The 26,630-nt window shown below is 44.4% G+C and overlaps 1 protein-coding gene across 1 annotated transcript in view; it reads left to right on the top strand.

Moving 5' to 3' along the window:
• Positions 1-26,630, top strand: part of NSMAF (neutral sphingomyelinase activation associated factor) — a 606,375-nt gene that overhangs the window by 64,902 nt on the left and 514,843 nt on the right. The window contains exon 3 of the mRNA XM_086965781.1: positions 19,077-19,155. Coding sequence (XP_086821907.1) covers positions 19,077-19,155 — 79 coding nt within the window. The remainder of the gene's footprint in view (positions 1-19,076; positions 19,156-26,630) is intronic.

The following is a 26,630-nucleotide window of genomic DNA, read 5'->3' as shown; positions in this document are numbered from 1 at the left end:
AGGATCTGCTCTCTCTCCAGTTGTGCCTTGTGTCTTTGCTGATTTCGGCGCCGGGAAACCCTTTGTGGGTAGCTGTGCGCCTTACAAATGCTATAAAATAAATAAATAAATAAATGATAGGTTAGAGTAGCCCTGCTCTGGTAATTCTGCTTCCTTTTGAAGGGATGGAGGTCATTGGAAGAATGCTTGGGAATGTCAGCCTGACATGAATACATGAAGGATGCTCTGATTAGACGGTTTTGGTACAAACGTTCTGTGAGACCAAGAATAGGGATGCAGTTCTGTTTGAGAATTGATTCCATGATATTGTGTGTGGTTGGAATGAGTGTGTGTGTGAGGTTTGGGGCAAAAGATTACAACATTGCTAATTCATCATGCAAGCTAAGCAGGAACACGTGTTTTTCCCCTCACTGGCTTAGAAGCCCCAGGCCTGCGCAAATCATGTTTTTGGATGTCTATTCTCCAGCATGTATATGTAGCACCAAATGTGAACAGAAACCAGAGAACAAAGAAAATTGAAAAACGTAAAGTGTCAATCTAGGGGGATTTATATATGGTGTTTACATTCAGGTCTACTGTGTATAATTAATTGCTGACTTAAATCTGAGTATTACATTATAGTCTCTTCATTATTAATATTGTTGGATAGTAGACTCTACCCATACATAAGCAATGCGCCTATACATCATTCAATGTTCGTAGATAGACCACACTGTTGGCTGAGTGGGGCACAGTCTGTGGGTACTAAATCAGTTAATGATTGCAAAGAAACTCAGGAAAGAGTGTCCTGCACTGCTAAGGCAGGACCTGTCTGACATCTCTGAGAGGGATCTATAAAAGCTAACAGATAGTTTGTTAACCGGGTGAACAAGCAACTGGAGCAGCATGGTTACAGACGAGAAGAGGATAGGAGCTCCCAGCTGGGAAGTTGCACACCGAAATGGCAGGACCAAAATGGTTCCAAAGGGTCCCTGTCTGGACAGAATTCTAAGAACTGGGATTCTGTGGACCAGTTCAAGCTCTCCAAAGGCACCAGCCTGTGTGCTCATCGCACCTGCTCCAGAAGAGTGCGTATTGGAGTCTGTGTCACTACCAAAGCTGAAGGAGTTGTTAGTTTCTGGAAGACTGTCACAGGAGGGGTTTCGCCAACCCTGGGACAAGTGTCCTACTTTTGTGGGTCTATATAAGGTGCACCTTGGGTACGTTGGTGCTGGGTTTAACAGTGGGCACACACCGCCTGTGCTGGGAAAAATAAATAGGCTGCTCTATAGTGAGCCTGTGGACAAAGGATCCAGAGCCAGCAAGAGACTGGTGGTTCCTCAAGCACAATTAAACTTTTTCTTGTCACTATCCCACAAGGTATTATCAGGACACATGGGCATCAAGAAGACCAGGGATAGGTCAAACCCTTGTTCTTTGAACAAGGTATTTCGCCACGATATAGGAAGGTTTTACAGAACCTGCCAGCTTAGTAAACGAGCAGCAAGTCTGTATGTATTCAAAGTTGGTACTTCTACCTGTGATCAGTATGCTATTTGCGAAGGTGATTTTAGACATATTTGGTCTTTTTGATTACCCTTCTGCTTCAGGCAATGAGTACATTTTGTCTGTAGTATATGATGCCACCAGGTAGTACACCTGAGGAGTACAATTGTGAAGGTAGTGACGCGGCGGGTTTGTCCAAAGCTTTAGTCCGGCCGGGGCTATTAGAAAAAGTCAGCTCACGAAGCGTGAGGTATACTTTTAGATTACTGTTTGTCCTGGACCCCTGCCTATATTTCTTTCCAAGATCCCTCTTTTCTTTACACTTTGTTTTCCTTCCACTTTGATGCCAGTACCAATGCCACCGGCGCCAGAAGAGAGTAGTGTGCTGATTCTGGTGTCCGACACCGAACCTCCTTTAGCTATATCTTGACTAATGTTGCCTATGGTGTTACAAAAAGACAACTTTCATCCTACATCTTGAAGCTGACCTGGTCACTCTACTAGAGTGGATATGCCAGTAGAGACTTTATTATCCTTTTGGCTTTGACTCTGAACAGGTGACATCCCAGGATGGGGATGATGATGATGATGATGATGATGATGATGATGGAGATAGTTTCTCCCCATTAAACCATTGATAACTTTAATATTAGTTTACAAAAGGCCAGCAGGCTTGACACCACCCTTTAGACAAGATTTGTCTTGCCACTTGGGCCACCGGCGGAAGAAAGGGTCCCCTTTGCAGTGGTAATCTGACAGGCAGCTCAGTCAAAACCAAAACGAGTGTCCTTACATACATTTTGCAACCTGGGCCAGTCACATTTGAGCATTTGTCCCCTTTTAACAAAGCCGTCACTGATACTTGATGGCCACTGGTGAAAACTTTGTTTCTGTGCACAAATAAATAGGCAGGTAGTCAAGCATCACAGACTGTCTCTTTGTGATCCCAATTTCCTTACTAAACCTCCTACTTCAGAGATCCTCGTGATTCAGGCTTCAACAAGTAAGGTTAAGCTCAATTCCCCATGATTCTTCGGATTTGGAGTCTTAAGATGATCAAGGCTTTTGGAAAGTATCCACCAGTCTAGATCTGTTAAATCTGTCTAGTTCTCTACATGCTTGCCCTGTAGATATGGCCAACAGAATCTTACCAGCAGTTCGGAAAGACTTTAGCTAATTCATTATACACAAGACGCGGCCAAATAGGTAATCTGCACTTGCCTAGATACTACGGATTGTCTGTGGAGGGCAGATGGCACCATTGTTGTACTTCTCTGACAAACGTAGATGGGCTACTCTGGATTTTCCGGTGATCTACAAACCTCTCTCATGGATATGCCCTTTGATGGCTCATGCCATTTGGTGAAAAGACAGATTCTGCGCTGGAGCTCTTTAACACCATCACTGCTTGAGATCTTCCCCTCCTGTGCTTAGGGGCAATGTTAATGGGTGTGGTCATGACGGAACGGTTCCGTCATGAGCACAGCGCGACCGTTGCTCATGACGGAACCGTTCCGTCATGAGCATCGAAGGGGTTTAGGAAATGGAACCTCCGCACGCTGCCTAGGTCTGTTGACCTCTGCTGAACAGTTTCCACCCCAACTCCAAATAGTCGGATCCTGTTCGAGAGATTTGGCGTACAGACAAAGGCATTCTCCCTAGCCAGTACAGGAGTCACCCTAGTCCTTTTGAGGCTGTGACCCAGTGTCTGGCTGGCAGCATGCAGGCCAGCAAGAGTAGAAGTCCTTACATCGCTACCTCACACAACAGCCACCAAACAGTTTTAGTTTGCGATTAGTGGTGCATGTCCATTCTGTATGGGGTTGGATCTATCACATTCAACATATTGGTCTTAAAAATTGTTCAACAAGGGTAAGCCCTGCCTTTTCTTTTTGTCACACCAACTAATCCTCTTACATCAGAGCAAATTTCAAACCAGTACATGTCCATTCTACTGCAAGAGGTGCTAGTGCTGCTCGCCAAGGGTGCTATCAAGAGGGTCCCGGATGCTATTTCCTTCCTTCCATAGAAGGATTGTGGTCTCGGGCCTATTTTGAACCCTCAGCCTCTGTATGCCTTCCAGCAGAAGGACTAATTCAAGATGCTTATCCTGACCCTGATCCTGTCTGCCTTGGACCCAGACGACTGGATGGTGTCCTTGAACCTGCGGGATGCGTATTTTCATATACCTGTCCTGCAGTCCTCAGAGGTTATATGCGGTTTAAGGTAGACCAGGAGATTTTTTAATTGATCCCCTTCGGCTTTACCAGCACCCTTTGGGTGTTCACCTTCGAAGTGATGTCGGTATAACAGACTTCTCCTTCCTTGATGACTAGTTGTTAAAGTCGGGCTCACCACAGTCAGTTGTAGACCACCTTCAGATGAGGCAGACCTTCTGACAACATTGGAGTTCGCTATGAATGAGCCAAAGACTCACCTGACCCCTTTCCAGAAGCTTCTATTCATTGGATGTATTCTAGACACATTGGATTTTCAGGACTTCCCTCCACCGCATCAAGTCTAGGACATTTGGGCATTCCAATGTTTCAGCCTCCGTCCTGGATCAGTCTGAGAGCAGCTCTAAGACGTCTTGGCCTCTTACCCCCTTGCTTGCTCCTTGTTAGTTACACCAGGTGGCATATGCAACCCATGCAATTAAATCGGTCATTCCAGTGGGCCCAGCATCAAGGAAATCTAATGGATGTCATGCGTGTGTCAGAGGAGACACCTTATGTTCTGCAATGGTGGCTGCTCAAACTAAACTGTAACAATGGCAGACCCCTCTTTCTTCTTGAGTTGGCAGTGGTGACTGATGTGTCATTGATATGCGGGGGAAGGAGGAGATGGATATTGGTCTCCAACACAAACTCGGCTCCTCATCAATTTGCTATAGTTTCAGGCCATTTGTCACGGTCTGAAGGTCTTCCTAATGTCCATCAAAGGTAGGTGTGGTGCAGGTTCTCACAGACAACTCGACTCCATAAGGTATTGCAACGGAACAAAATAAGGTTCTCTTTGTCATGTGCCAGGAGGCTCTGCATCTTGGTAAATAGGTTGCAGCATCAGGACATTTCCCTGATAGTGAACCACCTGCCAGAGCAGACAAGTTTGAGTAGGAGGCGTCTTGCAGACAACAAGTGACGTCAACACCCTGAGGAGGCACAAGGCAACTTCCAACAGTGTGGAGAACCCTGCTGAGATATTTTCACCACCATTGAAAAGCCAATAGTTTTGCATGTTGGAGTTTCCATAAGGATACTCATTAGGAGATTGATTCTGGCTGGAATGGAACATAGGACTCTTGTACTCCCTCTCTCCCCTCCCTCTTTTGCGCAGACCTCTGAAAGTTCTGAAAATGATCAAGAACGACCAGGCCAAGTCATAATCCTGACTTTGAATTGAGCCGGGAAAGTGTGGTACCCAGAACATCTGGGGAGAAGCATCTTTCGCCAGATCAGGCTACCACTTCGGGAGAATCATCTATCAGAGTAACAGGGCAGAAATGATTGCCTTATCTGTGCAATCTACACCCCTGCATGGAGATTGAGTAGTGGAAACAGACTACGTTTAGCCTGCTGCTTGAGCTTGATTTCATCCTTGTCTCTGGGCACCCTTCCATGAAATCTTTCCTTCCACAAACATTTTTATTTTGTTTTTCAAAACATACAAGCATGTCAGTGAGACAACTAGACAGTACGTTTTTAAATAGTATAGAGTGTCCTTGTAGGACACGTGACTGTGATAAACACCTTTTCAGTAAAGCAAAATAAGTAAAGTGGCATGGCACTGTATATTTACTGAGACAAATGAATGGCAGCGCCCTCATTGCCAGCAAGTCAATAGTAGTATATCCACTGCCCCTGTATTTTGGGGAATTTAGGCAGGTAGCCCCAACTCTTGAATGTCACTCTTTCCACAGTCCTAAAGAAATCCATACCTCGCCTATATCCCGTAAGATTCTGTGTCACGGGAGACCCCCATTTTCTGGCCAAATCTCGTATAGCAACCACCAATCTGAGATTGCATAACAATAGTGTCATACGTGGTATGTCAATATCACTAGGTATACCTGATCGGATGTATTTGGGGTCATCAGGAATTTGGGATTCCAGGATCGCACTCAACTCTGCCCGTATTTGCCCCAAGTATTTCTGTATTCTGGGGCATCACCACAAGGTGCAGATTAAGTCTCCCCGGTCCCTCCCACACTGCAGACATTTGGGTGAAGGGGCTCTGCTTCTTTATAGGCAGGCCCTGTCATAATATATCCTGTGAAAGATTTTTTGCTCTATGAGGCGTAGCCAAAACCTGATCGCCACTTCTCTCGGGAACACCCACCGCTGCTTCCCATGTTAGCCTCAATTTACGAAAGGCATTCGTTATGTTGGTATTGATTGATTAAGGGGGCATATTATGGGAGGTCTTGAGGAATATTCTTGGCTTTCCATGCATGTGCTAACTGTAAGTATTTGTGTTGTTGGCGATCTTGAAGCTGAAAATCCCGCTGTAGGGAGGTAAAGGGAATGAGGGCACCACCATCCAGTAAGTCACCCACCTTGGAGGTTTCTATATTATCTCAGTAAGCAAAACCCTAGAGTGTTGTGACTTCTTTTAGGGTTGTGCCCAACCATAGTGGTTTCCCATGTAATATTGTATTTCTATCCAGTATAAAAATTTGCCATGTCTCAGGCATCCAAAGTAAGTTGAGTTGTGATAGGAGGTTGGATTTTCCTGTTCCGCCATAAAGAAAGTGATGGTATGATTGTGTCTGGAATGGATCTGTACCAGGGCATAAGTGGAATGGTTCCTGTCTACATACCGCCAGTCATTCATGGCAATTAAGTGGGCTGCCCAGCAGTAGTCCTGGGGTGGGGGGGAGGCCAATGCCTCTGGTATATGGGCTGCATTGAAGCTTACAGAGTGCAATTCTCGGATGTCTGTCATTCCTCAAGTTTTTCTCAGCTTAGTCTTGAAAAGGCCAAATACCTCCTCCGGGGGAATGTAATATGTGTTTTGGAAAGCATATATGAGTTTTGGCAGGGTGATCATCTTAAACATTGCAGCTTTCCCAAGAGTGTCGGGGGGAGTTGCTTCCAGTGGGCTGTATCTGATTGGAAGTCAAAATTGTTTTTATAATATGTTGAATACATCACTCCGGGTTTGACGTATCATAGATTCCTAAATAGTGGAATCCTTCCCCAGTAATTTTGAGCTTTCGCAAGAGATCAGTCAGGTCAAAGGAGGCACCTATGGGAAAGAGCACGGACTTATCCCAATTTATTGTATATCCAGAGTGAGAACGATTGTTCACAGACACTAGGAAGGCCATCGGGATTGAGATTGTAGGCTGGGTGAGATAAAGCAGAATGTAATCTGTATATAAGGAGATTTTCTCCTCAGGGTAGGCATGAATCAGGCATATCAATGGCTCCAACATCAGGGCAAAGAGGAGTGGGGAGAGTGGGCAACTTTGACTGGTTCCCCTTTTAAAGACGGAAGTCAGGAGATAGCATGTTATTCACTCTGACCGCGTCTGTCGGTTTCGTGTATAGCAGGTTTACCCATAACCGGGACCAAATCCCATCCTCAGCAAGGTCTGAATCATAAAAGGCCTTCTCAGCATCCAGTGAAAGTAAAAGATGGGGATTAGACCTATGTTGAACATGTGCAATTCAGTTGTGGAGCCTGCTCAGATTCACTCTGGTGGATCGTTTTTGCCTGAAACTGAACTGGCCATTGTATATCAAGGTAGTGATTATGCTTCGGAGCCGGGTGGCAAGAATGGTAGCTGGGACTTTAGTTTCAACATTCATAAGGGAGATGAGGTGATATGAGGCGCAGGAGGTGAGGGTCTTCCCCGTTTTATGGATCACTATAATGGTGGTCCTACGGAGGTCTGGCTGGAGGATGCAGTCCCTACGTGCCTTGATGGAGAGTTGGAGCATGTGGGGGGCTAGAAATGTTGCTTTTTGAAAAATTCTGCTGGGAGCCCAACAGGGTCGGGGGGCCTTGCCTGACTTTAAGTGAAGGATAGCTTTTTGCACTTCTTCTAGGAATATCTCTGCATCGAGAGAGTCATCAGTGGAGTAAAGGGGGTCTTCCCCACTCTCTATTTTGGAAATCCACTGGACCTCCATTTCACGCCGATTTAAATAGGCTAAAAGTTTCCCTGCCTTGTCTCAGACTTAGTAAATTTGATGCTGTGTGGCAAGCATATGTTGACGAACTGCATCAGTGGCCAGTTCTATATACTCCGATCTCAGGGTGTCGATTATTCATTTTAGTAACGGGCGCGTTTGGAGGGTGTGTTTGGCCTCTGCTCTCAGCAGCCTCGATGAAATTTTTTTCTTCACTATTTGCCTTCTTCTTTTTATAGGCGATGATATTCTGGATCCTACCTCGCATAACTGCATTGTACGATTTCCATACTGTAACCGCGGAGTCGACCGAGTCTTTATTATCTAATAAGTTTAGTTCTGTTTCGGTTTGAATTTTGCGCATTGTATATCTCGAAGTTCCCAAGTTTTCAGTCTCCAAATATTGGTGGCAGAGTGGCATTTACACCTTATAAACACCCAAAGTGGGGTGTGGTCTGAAAGGCCCCTCGCTGGGTATTCTGCCCGAAATATCTGCCCTGCTTCGCTCGCTGGTGTGAAAATATAATCAAGTCGAGAGTATACTTTGAGGGACCCTGAGTAGTAGGAGGAGTCATGCCGCAATGAATGGTGCTTTCTCCATAAGTCAGTAAGACACTGGGAGGTCACAAATTGGGCTAGGGGAGTGTTCCTGCCGGAATGTGGGGAACTACAACTCCAAGGACCACATCTAATTCAACAGTATCTTATCTTGTTCAGGAGATAGTATGAACAATAGAACATGTAAAACAATCAAGCCCATAACTAACTCCCACCACAACCCCCCAGTCCCACTACTGCGCCCGCCAGCAACAGGCAGAGAAGACACTTTGCAGGCCCAATTCCGGGGACCTGTCTCCCTCCCCATTGCAAGTCTTCAAATAACAGTAATCAAGTCAGACAGGAGCAAGAGATTAGAGACTGAGAATAATAGTACAGGGGGGAAAAGAGGGGAGGGGAGGGGAAGGGAGAGCAGAGAAAGGGGGAAGTGGAAAATAGGTGCACACAGAAAAGTGATAATTAAAGTGAAGAGGTGTACCAAAAGAAGCCACTCCCTGTTGGCAGATGGATATAGGTGATGTCCAACTTAGAGTGTCCTCTCGGGGTCAGAGTAGGTTTTCTCTGTGAGGTTGTCGTGAGTTTCACCGATCAGTCACTTGTCACTTCCTCACTCTAATTTTCTGTGTCCATAGGATGAGTTTGCACCAGTGTGGAGTCCTGTTCAAGAGCTGTATTGTCTCAGCCAAGGGGTGGATACCCTCCGTGTCCGACGAACTGGGTTTGTGAAGTTGGGGCCACTAAGAGTTCTGTGAGGAACAGCTTCGAGACCGATATGCGCTCAGATTTGCATCAATTTTAGCTTCGGACAACAAATGCTGAAGCTGTTGTGGTTTAGTGGATAGAGATCTTTCAGCCAGTTGTCGTGGTTTTTTCGGGTCCTCATCTTATAGGACCAGGGGTTGACTTTAGGTCTAGTGTCTGGAAGACGTGACATTTGAGGAACTTTGCAATGATGGGACGTGGGGTGGCTCCTGAGGGGGCTTCCCTCTCTGGGCTCTATGTACCCAGTCTATTACAAAGCACTTGGAAAAGAGCTCACCAGATAAGATCATATTCAGCCATGAGCTGTGGAATTCGCTAGTGGTGTCTCCCTCCACTCCTTTAGGAAATCTGGTGAATAGGAGATTATTGCTGCGGGCCCTATTTACTCCATCTTCAATCCGCCATAGGACATAAGCGTTGACCTTTCGCTGCTTTTCCGATTCTTTTTTTTAGCCCCTGGACTATGTCTTCCATTTCAGAGAGTCTCGTTTCTGCCGCTGTCACTCTGTCCGCAACATTGCAGAGGTCTTGTCGCAGGAAGGAAACCTCCGATCGTACCTCTCAATTTTATTTTCCAAGGCTGCTGTAGAGCAATGTATGGCTTGCAGTATTTCTGCATTGCTTGGGTAGGGGCGGTTATCTCTTCTTGGCCCACTGGGGATGTAACCACCCTTGCATAGCGGGCTAGATTGCCCTGCCTGGAATGTTTGGGGTCCTTGTCCTTGACCCTGCTGCTGGTAAGTCTTCCTTGCTCGATCAGCAGTGAAACAGTATTCCTTTGTTTGGTTGAGTGAAGGTGAGCCCTGTCTGTCTCACGGAGGGGGTAGGAAGGGGTTTCCTAGACCGCTGGCAGCCACAGAGGTATAATTTTATTTGTATTGCTGTCTTATACCATTTCAGTAAGGGAGTTCCCAAGAGAGTATAGAAATGTAATGTGGCAATTGGGTAATAAAGGCTGTTACGAACTCTGGTCTTAAGCCCTTCACTCACATAGCCCCCCGATCAGCAGCTGCTGAGTGGACCGTTAGAGGACAGATGAAGTGCCCAGCAAATGCAAGACTAGGTTAGGGTGGGGGTATAGCCCAGAAGGTTGACAGGACTCTCCAACTATCCTGTTGGGCATTCCTGCTCAATGATTCTCTCTGGGGTGCTGGGCTATCTTCCTCATTGCAGTCCCAGTTGGGTTGGCTAGTGCTCCACAGGCTCCGGGGCAGACGCCATGCAAAAGGGAGTATTGGGAGCAATGATGCCCATCACAGGCCTCCCCAGTGTCCTCGGACCACAAGAGGAGGAAGAGGAGAGGGGGCCTTCCCTGGGGTGTATCCACTCCATTATCGCTAGTTTATTACCTGCCCCCCTCCCCGCTCCACAGTCAACCACTTCTATTTTTGTAGCGTCCGACTATCTCTTGGCCGCCTCCGGTAGCGGGCCAGGCAGCTCTCATGGGTGGCCACGGTATTCTGGGTCACTCCAGGGATTCTCCCACCAGCGGAGTTTGGCAGGAAGGGGTCCAGTTCTTGTGAGTTTCCTACTCTCCTGAGCGCACGACCATGACTAGATCTCCTCTCTAGAGCCTAGGGATCACTTCCGTGGCAAGGCAGTGCCCCAGCGTCAGCACTCCTCTGCCACCCAACTCTGCAGCTGTAAAAAAGGCCCCGGAGCCTCAGTCAGGCCGCAAAGGCCAACAGATTCTGGATTGCTGCACTTTGGGTCTCCAGCATCAATCCTTGATCCTTAGGGACCATTCTGCACTTATCTCGCACTGGTGCACTGGCGTCTTCCCTCTGCTGCTAGGTGCTGCCAATCCGGTCGCCATTTTACACCCGAGTGCGGACGGCACCTCTTCGCCCTCCCGTGTCTGTCACCGGTTTGGCGAGCCTTCAGTGAGTGTTTAGATGAAAGCCGGATGAAGGCGGCAGCTCTTTCTTAAGCTTTCTGTGCAATATAGAGGTGCGGAATGGTCAGATTAATGATGGATTCAGTTCTGGTGTCCTGAGCTCATGGCACACACGTCTTAGTCGGCCATGTTAACGGCCACACCCCTGCTTCATTGAAATCTTGAACACTAGGGCAAATGTATGGCCTGGTGTGACGCCCGTAAGCTTGATTCCTTACAACTAAAGCTGTTGAATGTCCTTTTGGATGTTTTATCGGTTTCTCAGAAAGGCCTTGCTGTGGGCACTATTAATTGTTATTTGTCTGTCCTTGATACATTTATTGGACCAATGACCCTTGTTTAAATCACCTATTGTGATGAGATTTAGTAAAGGTTTGGCACAACATTCCCTCCCAAGCTGTTTTTAATACCACAGTAGGACCTTAACTTGGTCTTGATGTTTCTAATGTGTACACTTTTTGAGTCGATGCATAGTTGCTGCGTCTCCAGACTTTGAAGAATATCATCCTCGATTACGTAAGCTCATTGCATGAATAAACTGCAGACATTTTCAGTGCCATTGCCTTTCTCCCAGAGAAGTTGATGCTGAGAATTTGGGCTGCACTCTTACCAAAATTTGTGACTCCCTTTCGCGTAAAGCAATTCATCGTCCTTCCTTCATTCTTTGCTCCCTCTCACCCTGTGAAGGAGGAGGATGAGAGACTCCATCCGCTGGACCCCAAAAGGGATTTAAGCTTTTATATCGATCTTCTCAAGGCACACAATGTGGACAATTCGCTTTTGTGGCTTATGCTGGACTAATGAAAGGGAAGGCTGTGCAGAAGAAAACACGTTCAAGGTAGATGGCCCTCTGCGTCAAGACCTGCAACACATTTGTGAAGGAGCAACTCCCTCCCCCCCCCCCCCCCCCCCCTCCTCCCGGAAGGTCCGAGAGTTCTTTCCACCGGGTCAAAGGCCACTACCACTGTGTTTGTTCAAGAAATGCCTGTTCTTGACATCTGCCGGTCAGCGACATGGGTGTCAATGGGTATGTTCATGGCCTAGTCCGGCAGGAAGGACACTTTGCCTGCTCGGTCCTAAAGGACCTTTTGGTCTAAATCCACTCTACTCCACAGACCTTCCTCCTGAGGGGTACTGATTTTGTATCTATTCCAAGGTGAGGAATCTGTAGTTAGAAGTATTTATCAGAAGACTATGTTACTAAACTTTGGTAATGCTTTTTCTGGTGGACACTAACTGCAAATTCCACACCACCCGCCCACCTCCCCATTACTTTTTTTTTTTTTACAGACTTTTATATAGCGAGAGCTTGGCCCGAAGTATCGGGTATCAGAGCGCTTTACATAGCACCAGTTGCGTTACATGAGGACACATTCATTTTTGTTAGGCATGGGGAGATTAACTGATTTGCCCACAATCACAGGATGTTCAGCGTCATTGCTGAGACTCGAACCCAGTTCGCTCAGATTTGAGGTCGACCGCACGAGCTGTTAGGCCAACTCCTCTCCCTGTTCTGTAGAGTGGCCTCCTTTTTAAAATCTAAAAAGTTGCAGATCAGCACACTGGTACCAACAAATGTTCACCCTTCCTGACTGAGGAAATGCAAATAAGAAACTGACGTCAGCCCATAAAGGTGGTGCTTACATGCCACTTTGTTACTTCCATGGCTGAACAGAGCCAATGTAGTGTGTCTGAATACTGCCTGCAGGCACACGTGATGACTGCTGAAAACCAGTATTTAAAATGCAATGGGTCTCTCAATTACATTGTTTTGAGCTATTGGCATTGAAAATATTATTGTTTTTTTTCTCCCTTCGTGAAGCATTAATTAAATAATGGCGTTCTAAATGACAATGTGTTTTACCCCCTATTGACCCCCGCAAAGCTCATCAGCAGGTGCCTGTCATAAAAAGGAATATCTGACAATCGCATTTTAAACATTTTGCAACAATTCTATAGTTTCACCGCTGTTCTAAATTAAATTGTAACATAAAATGTATATTCTCATATTAGCACATTAAATGCATTCAAATAAGATTTACAATGTTATAGGTCTCGCACTGACATTGTTTTAAGCTATAGACATTGTAAATGACATTTTGTTTTGTGTTTTTCTTTTGTAAAACATAAATAAAATGCATTGTAATTTAATATGTACTCTGAGGCCCTTACTAAGAGTATGGGAATATTGTATACAATGCAGAAACTCATTCAGAAATATCAGGCTGATGTTCCTGCATCTGGAAATCTTAGCTGCGAAACATCTGGAATATTTAACCAGCCCTTATACCCAAAGTAAGAGTTAGAAATAAGAGGAGCTCAGCCTTTTGTGAAGCTACACAAGGAAAAGACATACAGGTGCGATAAAAGAACAAGGACTACATTTACCAGCGTGCTAGGGGTCCTTACTGAAGGCAAACACCTGTGAAAAACTCTGTGTTGCTTAGCCCTAGAGCTACTACATTCTATATTTATAAAGGAAATGTTTACGCCCACATGTACTCAAACCATGGGTCAATCAAGTGTAATATGTTTATGTCGCTAAATTTAGGGATGACCAGATTTGTAGGACATTCCAATATCACTATAGGCCACTTTCAGATGTTCAGGATTATGGTTAGCAAATAAAAGCAGGACGTTGCAAATTAGAATTTTGTTTTATGTAGTTTTAGTTTTATCAGCATTTTATTTGGAGATGGGAGAACCATTGACAGCTCGAGCAAGCCGATGGTTCTGGCTCAAGGTCCTCTTAGAACCTCGAGCCAAAAACGAGCCAAGCCTTCATGCGCCAAGTGGCTTCTGTCTCGCACACTTGTCTCATTGGCTAAGCCCCATTCCCCTCTATCTATAGGATGACTTGCATAACATTAAGGAAGGAAACCTGGGTTCAATTCCTGCTTCCCCGCATGTCTAAATTGTGTGAGCCTAGGCACTTATGTCACTATACTTCCTTTATCATCACAATCGAGAGCACCTAAAAATACACCAGTTTAAGATGACCACTGGTAACAACACAGCTCCTCTTACTCTAGGTTACACACTTATGACAAAACAATTACTCAAAAGGATCTGGACAAAACATTCTTCGCCTACCAACTAAACTACATGCCTATTAAACTCTTGAATCAAAAATAATGTGAAATCAGCCTTCAAGAGGGTGATCCCAATAAGGCGAATGGAGAATGGACATTTTTGAAAGGTGATATAAGTTTAAAAAATCGGGTCACCCCTACTAAAGTTTATGGGGAATTTTTCGGTCAGAAGGGGGAATATGAGTGAAAAGTTGACACAATCAATGCATGCAAGTTGACAGGCATTAATGTAAGGGCTATGTGTGGGCAAAGTATGAAGAGCAACATTTTGGAACGGATCCTCACCTTAACAGACCTTCTAACCGCTATGCCTGTTTCCAGCCCTCGGAATGAAGGCTTAGTAGAGCTTACAAATTTTAATTATCCTTGTAGCCCTACCATGACCAGGAATGAATTAACCAATTAGAAGAAATGTTGTTTAGCTTCACATTCGCCACTCGCCACGCAGTACCTTGCATGGAAATAGAAAAGTGGGGACACTCACTACTCCAGAGTACCCGCTTGCCTCTGAGAAGTGCTGGTACTCTCCCTTTCAAATGAACGAAGTGCAGGGACTCAGTACCTTAATGCACCTGCCCATATAAAGTACTGGCCCTACGGCCACTGCTAGACCAAGAAGCCCAGCACCCCATCAAGAGTCTACACTTTTCGGCGGCCTTTCAAAATCTCACTTGTCAAACACTTGTTTTCAGCTGCCGTCCACAGCCTGGCTAACAAACTATTTGATGTGACCTTTGTACAGCATTTCTGTTGTCAATGCTAAGCAAATAAATCTGCAGTAATCAAATCTAGTGCAGCCTGCTTCTTTACAAAAAGTAAAGTCACAGATTTACTTTAAGGCGGAAGAGACTCAATGATCAGAGGTTTCCAGGAGGCATCTGATCCTTCAGAGCTGCAGGCTAAAGTGACATGCTAAGTGGACCCGGCCCTCCCCCATTCCCTCAAGCCCAGAGCGCCACTTCCCCTCCGTGACTGGTAAACAAGGGTAATGATGTCATTAGGAGCTGGCTGACCTGCCTGTGAACTCTGGGCTGTAAATGAGATGCATGGGACAACGCCCCTCGCCCTGCCTTTTCTCGCCACAGACAGTCAACCAATGTCCCCTACGAGCGCGCTGCCACCAAGCCTTCATTTGTTGAAGCCCCCTAAGCCCCTCTTCCCTTGTGCTCCGAACACAGCTGAACTCGTGCCAGCTGGAACACTCACCAGAGAACAACAGAGGAGCCGTGCGTGCCTGCAATGAGCTCACCGGAAACCTGATCTGGCAGTACACACCTCCAAAAGATATCAAAGTGCTTCACGACAGCCGTGAAGCAGACGATCCAGTCCGGATGGGCCGGACGAAAAAGGAGAGAGGGCGGTTACCAAGTAGCCTCCTTTTCAATGGGAAGCCAGCGTTTACCATAAACGCTGACGCGACCCAGTGAAAATTAGGGGCGGGGCTTCAAGTCCTTTGAAAAATCTCCTCTACCCCAATATGTCTCACAGAGCGAGCAGCGACTGCGTGCTGCAACACTAGGTGAGACCTAAAAAGATTTCTAGATCCAGTCTGGTGCCTAGAGTGAGGAATCTGCGGTTAGATACAGAATCCACCAGTAAGGGTGCTGCCAAAGAAGTAACTTTTCGTCTTGTGCAAAGCAGTCATACTTTGCAACTATACTTTTTGCATTCAGAAACTTATTTGTCAAACCGGCCAGTATACTAACAGCTCTCAAAATAAGCAATCATAGTGAGTTGAAGGCCCTGCCTAATTAATATTCATTAAGCAGGCCGCAGTTTGTGACTCTCTAGAATTGGTCGCAATCACAGGGATTGAAGCCTGCAAGGGTCAACAGAACACCATCACTGATAGTTTTTCAAAAAAACTTGTCTTTTATTTTTTAAGGGAAGATGATTTTTTTTAAAGGAAACAGAGGGCTGCTATTCTTGTTTGGAATGTTTAAGTGACAGAGGTCCCCTGGACACTGTATCTCGCCCTGAAATGTGTGCTCCATTTCTCAAAGGAGAAGTAGCCCAAAATGGACCCCAGTGTACCATCTCAGAGGGGACTTTCCATGTGCCAGTGGAGTGCGACAATTGGAAGGGCAGGGTTGAAGTACATCTGAGAAGGAGCCGACCGGCCCTCCTAGCAGCTACGGTGGTGTTTGGGGTCCCGCACTGCAGGTTCTTTGTCATGGGCATTTCCCTGCTGAGTTAAATGTGCTCAGCTATTTGTTTGTGACACTTTATTCTGCGCGTAAATAGATATAAAAGGTACATAAATACAAGAAAACCTACATAAAAGAAGTAATCACCATATACATCCGCATTTAAAAGAATCGACAGTTGGAATCCACCATATGCACTAAGCAAGTTAAATCTTCTGTCCCACTACATTCACCCAATAATCCCAATCATCTCATGCTGCCTCCCACCATTAGTCATAAAACTATTAACCCACACCCAGAAGTATAAAATAAGCTAATATTACACGTAACCGTCCATTGTTTTCCTGCACCTCTTCGCTGCTTATTCCCTGCACTTCATGAACCTCAAAGACTTTAAATTGGCTTAATAAATAGAACAAAATAAAATGTATAAATTTGACAAAAAAACAATAAGTACATCGCTGTCTGCAAGGACAGGCCAGTGCCGACTCCCCAAGAGACCACAGGTTAAGCTATTAATCGGTGCTTAAAAAGCACGATTCCTATAATTCACTTTTGGTTTATATTATGTTCTGCAGTGTGACAGTCGAGCTTCTGTGAATATATCTGTATTGCTTTATCAATCCTGACTTCATTTTTACATTGGCTTGTTATTAATTTATGTGATTTACTAGAAAGATAACTGTGTGTCTGTTTTGTTCATATTCAAAAGAGCAAACAATTGTAGTATTAAAATAAATGAAAGGGCATTGGCCACTTGTCAATTTTTGCCACTAAGATTTCTAAACCCAATGAGATTGTTATAAAAGTGTAGCTCAGAAAGTGAAGGTCAGAGAGGAATCTTCAGGCCAGGCAGTGGAGGCTCCTTCGCCAAGGCAGAGGAGCGGCGCCCCACTTCCTTTAGCAGTGGAAAAAAAAGGAAAAATAAAATAAATCGCATTCATTTAATTTTATTTGTTCCTGCTGCTGCCTCTTGGCGGGGCAGATCTGCTCTGCTCACAAAGAAGGGAGAGGAGTGGTGTGCATTCAGGACGGCCAAACATCCATGCGCACTTTGCATGTTATCATTGCAAGCTGCATTACAGCCTGCATGGAGAACATGTGCAGGTTTCCATTCCCTGGCTGAGGGCTGGACCATGGCGCTCAGACCAATCACAATGCTGCATTGCAGCGTTGTGATTTGGCTATGGGGGGCCTGGTAGCCCGAGTGCTATCTTTTTCCACAGAAGAAGCCAGGACAGGCAGAGGACGGAGAAGAAGCGCGGGGACCGGCCAGCTGGCTGGCAGGCAGGTAAGGGTTTTGTGTGAGTTTTTTTTTTAGCCCTATTTCCCCACTGCTGCTGCTTCCCGGGAGCAGCCGCTACTGATGCCAGGTGTCTCTGGGATAGTTTGTGCATCATATCTCCAGTTCATATTGAAGGCTAGCAGACCAGGATGCACTTGGCCTTCGTGTGCTGAGTTATCAGTTCAGCCAGCATGTGGCATGAGAATAGCAGTCCTTGCTAATTCTTTGAGCAAAGAACACCATTGTTCCAATAAGGTATGCAGGTGTGTACCATCTCTGAAACTCATAATGTTTTATTTTCTGCTTAGCTAGAATTTTAGTATTCCTTTCCCACATTTATCCATGAGCCTTATTTGGGAGCAATGAAAACGTGTGTTCAGTGAGTCAATGCCACCGGGAGCTATTGGGATTGGGAGCAACCAACATTAGTAAGCATTCTCCCAACCTGTCAATTGGCTGTATTACATTAGGTTTTTACTCGCATGCTTTTTAATATCTAGGGAAATAATTTACAGCAGAGGAGGCATTGGGTTTTCCAAATCCACCTAACAATTGTCGATCCTGGTGCATTTAGTTGACTTGTATGTGGCAAACTTTATAAATTGCCACTGTTAGTCTACTGTAGAATGTGAACCAGAAAGCCTTGTCTGGTTCAAAATCTCACTATATTGTTGGTGGCCGATAGCAATGAGGTGGTATGTAGCATGTCTATTCTGGTGATTTTTGATCACTTGTACCATGATTTTCAGGTTTGCATGAAAAATTCCTTACATCATTAAGGCCATACCTATTCGTGGGTGGCGAAGGGCGGGGTTTGTGCTTGTGTGTACGTGCGGAAAGGGGGGGGGGGGGGTGAGGATTACTTTGATGGTGAGACGTTTGCTGTACATGAAAATAAATGGAAAGCAAAGTAGCGTTGCTGTGTGCTTGCCCTCTGTGGCTCAGCGCATCTAATTTAGTTATAGCACACGAATCATTCATGGGTAGAAACTATTTTGTCTCCCGGGCTTTTCTTTATTTCTTTTCTGCAACAAGTATTACACTTAACAAAATAAACAACTCTACACCCGAGCAATTACAACGATACAGCGTAACACAAATGAGTTCTAAATGCACCACTCTGGAACTATAAAATAGCACACCTCTGCAAGTGCACAACTGCACATCAACTCTCTCAACGCAATATGCAGATTCACGGATTCTGCAGCTCGACAAAGCCAACACTTCGCATACATGAGCAGTACAAGTCTGCAACGGTGAATCTAAAACACTATTACTGCTCGGCTGCACATATCTGAATACTGGAGCCCCACAGCAGATTTAACGACAGTACACAATTTAAGGCAACACACAAACAGTTACCTGGTACAACAGTAACATTACAACTGCACAGTATGACACCGCTGCAATAGTACTACGTTCTAAGAATAACCTGTAATAATGCAACAGCAACACTAAAACTACGACCACAATCGTCCAATTACAACAACACAATTAGTAAAACATTGATATTACAGCTGCATTTCCATCCTAGCTTCTATAGTCCGTGATTTCCTAAACCCCAGTGTTTCTCCCGAGCCAGATACATGCACACCACTCGGTAATGCACTGTTGCTGCGGTTGAAAAATAAACTGATGCATTACTTTAAAATTAATGTGTTTTTATTGTTGATTGTGTATCGTAAAATAATTTCCTTTCTTTATATTTTTCAGAAAAGTAAGGGGGTCGTTGAAAATCTGTTCAAAATCACTTATTTTTGAGCCAGATGAAGTTTCTAGACCCATTATTAAGGTAAGGCTAGGTTGCCATTGCAGAATTATAGTATGAAAATGCTTGTCCATCTTGAACTGTAAACTCCTTTTAATCCCAACTGATGCACACAACTTGCCAAGAAGCATCGTCCCACAACACATAGTGTAACAAGCCGTTACTGATTATTTTTTACAAATAAGGCATTATGGGAGTTTGTTTTTACAAATAAGGCATTATGGGAATTTTGTTTAGGTATATTGGGATGATGCTTTGGGCAGGTTGTCTTACGTGTTGGGCTTTGAGAAATGTACCCAACAGGTCTATGTTTTCCTTTGTAAGACCTATTTAATTCTCGTTTCTCATATTTCAGTACAGTTGGTGCTGATATTAATCAATGTTGGTTTTGCTAAGGAGCTGGACAGGTGCATCTCTGTGCTTTCTTACTTACCACTTCAGTTCTTGTGACTTTTTTTTTTTTAACCATGTATATTCAAAGGCTGCATTCCCCACCATGGCAGTATTTCTTATTCGGACTCCTGCATTCCCACAACTTGTGGGTATCGTCTTCTAACTTTTGCAGATCTTATTGGCTTACTGTAAAACATGCAGTTCAAGGAAGATACTCATTGTGTCCTCAGAGGTGCATGGACCCATACCCTTGATTTGCCTTCAACGTCCTTGTGGCACTGAAGACCGTCTTGATAGCATCTTTCTTTCATAAAGTAGTTTCTAAACTGCCACTCAAGGACTAGGAATTCTGGATTTACTTCAGGTTGAGAATATTGTGGCTTTGTTGGTGGAGTAGGGCCTTCTTATCCTTCTTCACATTAATCTTTAGCAGGCAACCATGTGGTTTCAAAGGAAACTAGGAAAAGGAAATCTGAGAGGACTTTGGCTTCGAGATACTCATCACTGCATTCAATGGTAGGGGGGCGTTTAACTGCTAAACCCAAGGATATTGATAAACATAATGACTCAAATTCTCCAACTTGATCAGCAGTAACACCCTTAGTGACAGCTATTAATGAGGGCAATTTTTTCCTAATATTTTTTGATTCAAAGGCTTGCAGATTTACTGCCAGAAACCGGTCCCCGGAAGCTTGTTTCCTTCCCAGTGTAAAATTGGCTTGGTAGTTTGGTTTGCCCTGTTCCCATCATGCACTGGGACAGGAACGGACTAATTTGCATATAGCCAGGTTCTGAGCTGGGATGGTGCAGTGAGCTAAAAAACGGTGTTGGATCTAGCCCTGATCTCTTGACTGGGTGAGAGTATTCTGCTTAATTCAGAAACTCTGTCCATCACCACCCCTTGTTGTTAAATATGCAGATTTACTGAGTCCCATTTTAACCTAAGTCCTTTGTTTTTATTATATTCAATAGGAGGAACATGAAGTTTCACATCCCCTATCGTTGGTTTTATGTTAAAGTGTGCTTTTATGGGATTGTGATGATTTGCACAATTTGAAGATATCCTAAAATCTAAGATCAAGCCGCTCTAATCACTAGTTATTAGTATATTATCAATTGTGCTCAATTTCCCTCCTCCCACAAAAGAAGGACAATAAGCAGAAGTATCTTTTACACAGTCAAATAAGGGGATTAAGTAATTTGAGATCACAATGTTCTTTAAAACGTTCCCATAAACAATATGTTTGAAATGAGTCCTTGGCAGGCCCACCTTGTTTTCTAACCTACATTGATGCGAGCACAGATCCAACAATTAAAATCCCCTACCAGTATGATACAACAGGTAACTTGGGGTGTTTGCCTTAATGATCGCCTCATTTAGCTTATCAACGACTTGTGTGTTACGCTGATAAAAAATGTTATGATCAAAATTCACGATCATGAAGTCTACAGTGCCTAATCCAGTGAATAACAACAATTGGTTCCACAGGAGGGAACTTGGGGGCCTAATTTACACCTTACTACATTTGGTAGTATTTAGCACAGCCAATACACCCCTCTCCTTCCCTCAGGGTGCAGGAATTGCTGAGATACAGTACAAGCAATACCCATTTAAATGAAAGCCATTTTCTGAATAAGTCTCTTGAAGACAAATCCGGTCAAGGCAGAGGATAGATCTGCGGGAGTGGCCAGACCCTCTGCAGTGGGGTCCATTTTGCCACCACTCGCGGGACGTTACTAATGTTAACTGAACAAGGTGCTACAATATTACCGAGTGATGCCCAAAATGGATCCTCTTCCTCCCCAACCGGGGATACTCTTATTTTGTCTTGGTTTTCTGTGCCTAGGGGTGTAGTGGCAAGAACAAGAGTGAGGGATAGAACTCATGCACTTTACATTAATTTATTCTGCCTGATTGTCGAAATTACTACATGATAATAGGGTCAATATTGAAGGAATTTTGAGAATCCCTTGTAAGCATGTTCATCCTGTCACCCAACCTTTGCTTATTAATAACACCTAATCTGTACAGTAGGAAGTGAAAACTATTTCCAAAAGATTCCTGGAAAGGTTCTGGGAATAACCTGCTTGGGAAAAAATGGCAGAACTATATTCCTGTAGATAGAACACAATTATGGAAGTAACCTACATAAATGAGAGGTGGCTTCAGGCGCTATGACTTTGCCCAATGTTGAACATGGTGCTATAAAAATTGTGATGTAACTTCACCCGAAAAAGGTTCAGTGGAACAGTTGATACATGTTTGTTGACATTGGTGAACTACCCCAAAACGGACAAAGCATCAAGACGATATTGTTTCACCACATGTTTGTTGTGCTTTTAATAATATCCATAAAAGAATAGCACATTTATTCAAGTAACATGGCTTTCCACTAGCTCTCAGGTGAGTATTTGTCAGGCGGCATCTGCAGAGTTGTGTGCATCTAGTTCACTCATACGACTAAGCAGTTCATGTCGATAGTACTCACACCGCTTTTAGCAAAGACTGCACTGGTCATGTCGAAACACGTAATGTTATTGATATGTATTGAGCGCACTGCTACCCTAGGTGTCCTGGCACTGTATTTGATGTCTTGCTGAGGCCCGAGCACTGAGGGTTACAACTAGTCATTGGCATTGAACAGCCATGTTTTCAAGGCCTCCCTGAAGTCTAATAGTTTTGTCATGCTTCTGAGAGGCAGAGGAAGGTCATTCCAAGCTTTGGCTGCAGCAACGAAAAAGTTTCTGCCACCCCGGTTAGCTTTTTTTACGCAGGGTACAGAAACTAGTTTTGCTTCTGAAGAATGCAATAATCTTCTAGGTACATGCCAGCGGAGTCGCTGAATTTTTATTTTATTTTATTTTATTTAATGCAATTTTATATAGCGCAAACTTTACCCGAAGGTGTCTGAGCGCTTTACATAAGAACCAGTTGAAAAACATAAGGACTTAGGATTACATGTGTTACATAAAAGATGCACACAGAAACAATTGCAAATGTACAAGATGTAAAGTCACACAAGGAGTAGATACACATAGAAAGAAACATTGCAAATGTACAAGTAGTAAAGTCACTCAAGGAAGAGATACAAATGGATATACTCTAAGAGTCACTTAGGAATGGTAGAAAGTACAAAGGTCTACTGCATATACTAGTGAATCAGGTGACAAGGTCCATTTCCATGAAGTGACTTATGGACCACACACATAAATCCTAGACCACTCTTGGGCCAATCAAAATTGCAAAGCTGCCAACTGGTAGCTGCACTGTCAGTGCCACAGGACCAAACTAAAACCTGATGGCTACACAAAAAGTATTTGAAGATTATTGGCAGTAAGTGAGAAGTGCACACAGCGATAAGCCAGAGAATCTCTCACTGACAGCGCTGTGAGACCTACCGGTGAAATGTGCGCTTTATAAAAATAAATACATACATACATACATACATACTCCACTCACTCTGCTTCCCACTGCTCCCCGTGCTCCATAGGAGATGCTTGCCGCTTTGTGTTCAAGGTTGCCCGTTAGGAACCCAACTCCTAGGAAAAAGCATCTTCCGCAAAAAGTGGAGCCAGCAATGTAAGTCTCCTGCTCCCTCCATAACCTGCCCTTCCGGAGGCCCAGGAGAGAAGCTCGCCTATCCCGCTCCCCAGCCCCCTCAAAGACTCAAGTTTTGTACAACAGATGGAGCAGCCACTACATCCTTTATAGTAGAGCCATCTTTAGTGCTTGTGGCGTCCGGTGTTACAATCTTTTTTGCCTCCCCCCACCCCCATGAGCTCCTTTTCCACGGATTCCCTCACTACCACACTCCAACAGTGCCCCTCATCTCCAACACATTATACAGAGACAATGAATCAGACGTGTAAATCAGTCTTCTATAGGAAATATTACATATGAAAATGAGGATTACAAGGTTTAGCAATCGCATATCATCCACACTAGTTGTCAGTATATGTTAAGAGTGTGTGGTCTGGAGAAACACAAACTCAGGTTTTAAAACATACCCCAGTGATTGGAGTTGGCTTTACTGATAAGAATGTATTTCTACCCAAACAAGCCCTTTTTAAAACAAAAAAAGATAATGAAAAGACTAGGGGAAAAAAAATAATGTTCTAACCTATACCATGAAGACTGCATGAAGCTCTTTGGTGACAGTTCATAGGTCTCTGTGCTATATTAGGATTGTAATTGATGAACTGCAAGTAACAAATGGATCTCTGTGTCAAAAGCAGTAACCCACTGAGCTATCCACATAAAACATAGCATGCGATTGGTACCAAAGTGGACTTGTCCAGGGGATAGTTCATATGCCATCAAGATTAGTAAGAGTCTGGTGCCAGTGTGCTGTGAGGCTTGGAGAATAAAAAAAAAAATCTGCATATAGAGACACGCACGATCGTCTGGAAGATTGAGCCATTTAAAGGCACATTTTGTGCATCTCTCCGAAGCCATTCAGCCAGGGACTCAATTCCTAGGGCAAAGAAGAGGGGGAAAGGGGGCATCCTTGTGTCGTACCTCTTTTTATCGGAAATGAGCCCGACAGACGCCCATTAACACGTACCGGTGCACTAGGCTTGGAGTATGGTGGTTGTTGGTATGAGAAGAAATAATGACCAAAGTTAATCTTTTTTAGGACTTCCGAACTAAGAGATCCACCCGATGGTGTTTGAACGTCTTTTCAAAGTCTTGCAGCAAGAGTGGATAATGATGTATTAGTTCATGAAATCGAGCTATAATCTGGTGCAACCGCCGAAGGCAGTGTGCAGGTACCTCCCCCTAGCATAAAGCTATTCTGGTCCTGGATAATTAAGGAGATTATGACTTTAAACAAACTATTCACTAGGATCTTAGCAGAGATCTTCATTTCCATGTTGATAAGGGATATCACATGGTATGAGGAGCACTTTTCCAGTAATCTTCCGAGTTTATATAGGACTAGCACCATGGTTTCCTGCATGTCTTTAGGGAAGCAACCTTTCTGAAGCTCTTTTTGGAATAGTGAGGATTTGATTAAGGACTGATAATTTAAAACCAAATTCCAACGGGAAACCAATAGGACCAGGGTTTTTCCCCATTGCAGAGCAGTAGTTGCTTCTGAGATCTCCAGCAATGTTGCGTACAAATCCTAGCCTTCCTTATCTGTTCTAGATAATGATTGTTAGGGGAGGACTGCAATAAAAGGATGATTTAGTTCATCCTGGGGTGGGGTGCGTTGGTCATATAGTGCTTGATAGTAAGCTGCAGTTGCGTCTGCAATGTCTTGAGAGTGTGTTATTGCCACTATCACTGCTGGTCAAAACTGCTTAGGGTGTGTTGTGTTGGTTGCTAAACTATGGAGTAATTTTCCTGATTTGTTGCCGAATTTGTATATACGGCTTTGGTAAGCCAACCTTAGTTGTTTAGCGGGTTCCATAGGTATGGTACTCAACTCTGCTCTCAACAAATCTAGCTGTTGGAGAAGGGAGTGAGAGACCGGCTGTATTGCCTCTCTCTCTCCAGCTACAATACCTTAATTCAAGTGCCACAATACAGGCCTTGTGGCGTTGGCATTCTGCCCCAATCAGGGACATGACCCTTCCATGTATGAGAGACTTAAAGGCCTACCATAGTGTAATCGTTGAGCCTACTCATGTGGGATTCATACAAAAGTATTCTTCAGTGTCAACCCTCAGTGATGCAGCAAAGTCATCACATAGTAGCCGAACTTACCAAAAATAGCTAGATCTGCATTCAGGGCTTTGTAGTTCTAATAGAGTGCAGTGGTCTGAGGTGGGAAGCCTGAATTTGTTAAGGACCTCAGTGACCCCCAACACACCACCCCGACTACCCTCACCCTTCTGGTAAGGAGATGTAATCAAGGTGGGATAGTGAATTATGCACTATTGATGATACATGTACCCACCTTTTCCATCTCCCCTTGACTGCCATACAGCATTGTCATCCAATGTAAGTGGCCTATCAGGGTGGTGTGTGCCACATATATCTCGGTTTTTTCCTAACTGCATTGAAGTTACCCCCAAATACTAGTTTTCCAGTTAGTTAACCAATCATGAAATCCGTGATAGCATGTAATGTTGTGAGAAGGAGGAAAGAGGGGGAGTAGGCACAACTCTGGGACCAGTGTTGGTCATGCAGTGAGCCCACCACCACAACATATCTGCCCAGTGAGTCTTTGGTTGGTTTCTTTAATATCACTGGAAAACTTTTTTGCAGAAGGATGGTCATCCCCCTAGAGCCTGAGGGGAATCCTGCATGATATACCACATCATGCACGTATCTGCTTAGGAAAGCACACTTAGTCCCTTTCAGGTGAGTCTCCTAAAGGAAAAGATTATTTGGAGAGTGCCTCCTAAGAAACTGCATTACAGCACTTCCTTTGACTTTATCCTTAAGACCATTTACAGTCCTGGAGAGGATTGTATGTAGATTAAAGTGTGTTGCAGCCTGAGTCATGGAGTTTTCTTAGATAGAAGAACGTTGCAGTGTATAATCTGTCTAAACTGTGGGAGTAATATTCCAACTTAACTTAATAACCCCAACCGTCAACTCCTTCTTTCCACACTTCAGCCCGAGCAGCATCGGTCTCCAATTAAACTGTATCAACTAGAACTACAGGTGAAACCTTTGCCCTGGCAATGTCAATTATAGTTCAGATCTGGGATACACTTGTAATGTGGGGTTTGCACAGGTTCAGTCCCGTGCATTTTAGAAGATAGTGTGCCACCTGTGTGTGTGAGTGGGCGCCCACACCTGTTTCCTCCATTCCCAATGGTCTGCCCATATCCAGGGTCCATAGCCATCTAAGTAATGGGCATCAGCGGGATTGTCAATTGTATCCTGATTCCAGTCTGAGAGCTCTTCATGGTAGCCTTCAGGATTACATGGAGTGCTGCTTTGAATCTACGTTGGCGGGAGCTCTATTTGCCCATGCAGCCCGTTCGTCTTGGCTGACTGATCACACTATAGTCTTTCCGGGGTAATGAGGCTCCTCGATTAGAGCGGCTCAATGATTTAAGCGGCAGACCCTGATGTAGAGGTCTAGCCCGGGACCAGGGTTCAATTACCTGCCTCGGCGGGACTTGGGCTCAAAATTCCACGGACC

This window comes from Lissotriton vulgaris, chromosome 4_1 (assembly GCF_964263255.1).
Source record: "Lissotriton vulgaris chromosome 4_1, aLisVul1.2, whole genome shotgun sequence".
NCBI lineage: Eukaryota > Metazoa > Chordata > Amphibia > Caudata > Salamandridae > Lissotriton > Lissotriton vulgaris.
This window is presented reverse-complemented; position numbering and strand designations above follow the sequence as displayed.